The sequence below is a fragment of the Condylura cristata genome, unplaced genomic scaffold (genome assembly GCF_000260355.1).
Source record: "Condylura cristata isolate star-nosed mole 26May11 unplaced genomic scaffold, ConCri1.0 scaffold00009, whole genome shotgun sequence".
NCBI lineage: Eukaryota > Metazoa > Chordata > Mammalia > Eulipotyphla > Talpidae > Condylura > Condylura cristata.
This window is the reverse complement of record NW_004567110.1, coordinates 4,704,920-4,707,945: the sequence shown is the minus strand read 5'-3', so window position 1 is coordinate 4,707,945 and position 3,026 is coordinate 4,704,920. Positions and strand designations below refer to the sequence as shown.

The window sequence follows — 3,026 nt, the reverse complement described above, 5'->3', positions numbered from 1 at the left end:
ATGGCCCAGGGTGGACGGTGGCACCTCTCACTGACGTGGGCAAGGAGGAGAGGAGGGAGTCAGAACACGTAACCAGCAGAAGACACCGATGCTCGTGATTCCATGTGGAATTCTACCAGCTTGATCATTTATTCATTTATTATTTGTAAGTAAAATGAAAAGGCCAATTGTTGTGTATCTCCTGTTTCATTCTAGTAGGAAGAACACTTAAACGGAATCAAATCAAAGAACTTCTCAAAGTTCTTTACATGTCAATCTAAACAGCCTCTGTCTGCCACGTGGCCTTCACAGACATCACTCAGTCTCCACGTTCCCGTACGCCGGACTCCAGGAACAGGGGCACAAACACCAGTGCTCTGGACTGCAGCTTCACCGCCATCTGTAAGCTGTGCACCTGGGAGGCACCCGACCCCTCAGCAGGGAGGCGGCTCTGAGGAAGGGGAGGCCTCCATCACTCAGCTTACTGAGGTCTGACTGACAAACAAAAATTGTACGTGTTCATGTGGTTCTGTGTGACTTTCTCAGATGCACATCAAGATGGTTTAGTGTACACGCACGCTATAACGCTTACCACAGTCAAGTCAGTGAACAGCCCATCACCTCACATCGTAACCTCGTGCGTGGCAAGGACACCAGCTTCAGCAAATGTCAAGCATGTGACCGCCGCACTGCCCTGAGGTCCCCGGAGTTGGTTCTGCAAGTCCGTGCACTCTGACCAAGACCTGCCTCTTCCCGCCCACCCGGTCCCCCGTCCCATGAGTTAGAGGTTTCAGGTTCCACCTACGTGGGAGCACATGATACTGCCTCGCTGTGTCTCACTCATTTCAGAGACACCCACGTTTCAAATGGCAGCGTTTCCCTCTGCTCAGGCCTGGACAGGCCCCCACTTCCCGGAGCATGAGCGCGCGCACCGGTTTTCAGCGTCGCAGACCCGCTGGTGCTTCGGCTGCTTCATGTCTTGTCTACCGCGGAAACGCCCCAAACAAGATGGAGGCTCGACAGCTCTCGGACACAGGGGCTTCATCCTCGTTCAACTACGCGCCTCAAGCGGGAACGCCGGCTCAAGCGGCAGCTCCGCATCTTTCACTTAGGGGAGAAGCTCCACCTCCCCGTGCGGCTGCCGCAGCCGCCGACCCACCCACAGCGCGGGGGCCCTCTCCGCGCGCCTCGCCTGCTGTCTGGTCGCCCGTCCTCTGGAGCCCGTGACCCTCACGGAGTGCGGCGCCAGCTCTCTGGCCGCGACCAGCATCCCCCGGGAGGTGTGGGAGCACCTTCATGCACCTGGTGGCCATCTGAACGTCTTCTTGGGAAGCTGCCCTGGTCTTTAGGCCACTTTTTAATTGGGATGTTGGCAGAGTCTTCCTGGCCAGCGTCGGCCTCCCTCCCGCTTCTGCTCCCCAAAGCCAGGAGTCCGTGCGTGAGCTCTCTGCGAGCAGCCCCTGTGTGGCGCCCACCTCCTCCCTACTGTGGAGGAAGGACACCTCTGTCCCGCAGGCCTGGGCTGGCCCCAGGACGGCCACGGCCACACCCACCACGTTTGCTGGTGGGGACAGTGCCGCAGCTCCTCCTACGCCCCCTCACGTCCCGTGACTAGCTTCGGGCCGGGTGTTCTCAGCTTTCCTCTGACGCCACTGACAGTAACTAGCAGCACGTCTGACTTCCCAACAGCTCAATCCTCCATCAGGTCTATTCGCTAGGCACCTGGGGGTGGCCAGAGGGACTCATTAACCAAAGCTATTTTGTGTGGAGTCTCTGCTTGTTATCAGCCCCAGACAGATGATCAATAGGCCGGCCTGTTTAGAAACGCCAGTGTGAGGATCGGGAGGGCACAGGCGGATTATCAGCGCAGCTAATGAGCCCGCGACGGGCTGTGCTTCTGCCCGGGCGTGAGCTGCGCCCCTCGAGCGCAGAAACAGCCTTGGGGGTCTTCTCTGACTCTAGTTTGCAGCCGTTCCTCCCGCACTGTGCATTTCCCTGCCTTTGGGGGCCTAATTACAGTGCCCACGCGGCCCTCAAATCGCTCCCTGCTACCTTTCGGGGCTCTGGGCACTGCGGGCGACGCACCGCACCTTGCATGCTCACTGAGGGTGCCGGGGCTGAGCGCCGCAGCGGGGCCGGGGCGCAGGGAGCACGGCCAGCCCGGAGGTCACCCGTGCTCACCTACCGCAGCAGCACCCTGCTGTCGCTGGGCGGGCGCCGTCCACAGGGCGGCAGGTACGCTCTGGCTTCGTCCTCACTGGCCCCCCGGGGTGGGCAGTCGTGACTTCATGCTTCAGATAAGCCAAGGGAGGCTTCGGGTTGTCACATCATTTGCTCCGGGGAATGGAGCTAGAAGGTGTGGGGCTGGAAAAGCCCAGGGCAAACTCGCACTGTGACACCGCTGGAGGCTGCTCCCTCGTGCCATCCGTCTGTCTGTCCATCCACTCACCCACCCACCCACCAGCGGGCACTGGGAGACACCTCAGAGACAGGGAGTTCAGACACAGCCCTCTCTGAGCTGCTCTGGTTCAAGTGCGGGCCCCCTGGTGCCCACATCCCCAGACAGACACCAGAGTCAAGGCACTTGTGAGCAAATCCACAGCAGAGGCCCCAACGGGCCGCCTGGGTGTGGCGCCCTCACCCAGCACCCCAGGCCCTTACCATCTCCGCTCCTGCTTGGGTTGGTGGGTTCAGGGGTGCTCAGTGGTCTAAGGGGAATGATGATCTCATCCACGTTAACCCCTTCTTGCGCGTGCTTCTCAGAAACGTGGGAGAGGAGTTCCGCCTGATTTGGCGAGAAAAGGTTGCAGCATTTACACATGAAGATGGCCGTGTTTCCTGCCAAGAATGGAGAAAGCGCAACATGTCATTTCATCCTCACCAAAGGCAACGCGCACTTCCACGGACCGCACAGCAGGGCGGCCGACGGGCACCCGGGCCTCCTGTGTGCCCGGGACCTGGTCTGGACCTGGCGAAGCCGAACGGAACGGGGCGCCTGAAAACCAAACCCCACGTTCACCTGAGCGGACCGTGCTACCGTGGGGAGC

General features: G+C 60.1%; 1 protein-coding gene across 1 annotated transcript in view; it reads right to left on the bottom strand.

The window, feature by feature from the left end:
• ZFAT (zinc finger and AT hook domain containing) overlaps positions 1-2,816 on the bottom strand; it is a 68,217-nt gene extending 65,401 nt beyond the window's left edge. The window contains exons 1-3 of the mRNA XM_012722899.1: positions 2,641-2,816; positions 1,455-1,540; positions 320-430 (exon numbers count right to left, since the gene is read on the bottom strand). Coding sequence (XP_012578353.1) covers positions 320-430; positions 1,455-1,540; positions 2,641-2,800 — 357 coding nt within the window. The 5' untranslated portion in view covers positions 2,801-2,816. The remainder of the gene's footprint in view (positions 1-319; positions 431-1,454; positions 1,541-2,640) is intronic.
• Between the last annotated feature and the right edge of the window lie 210 nt (positions 2,817-3,026).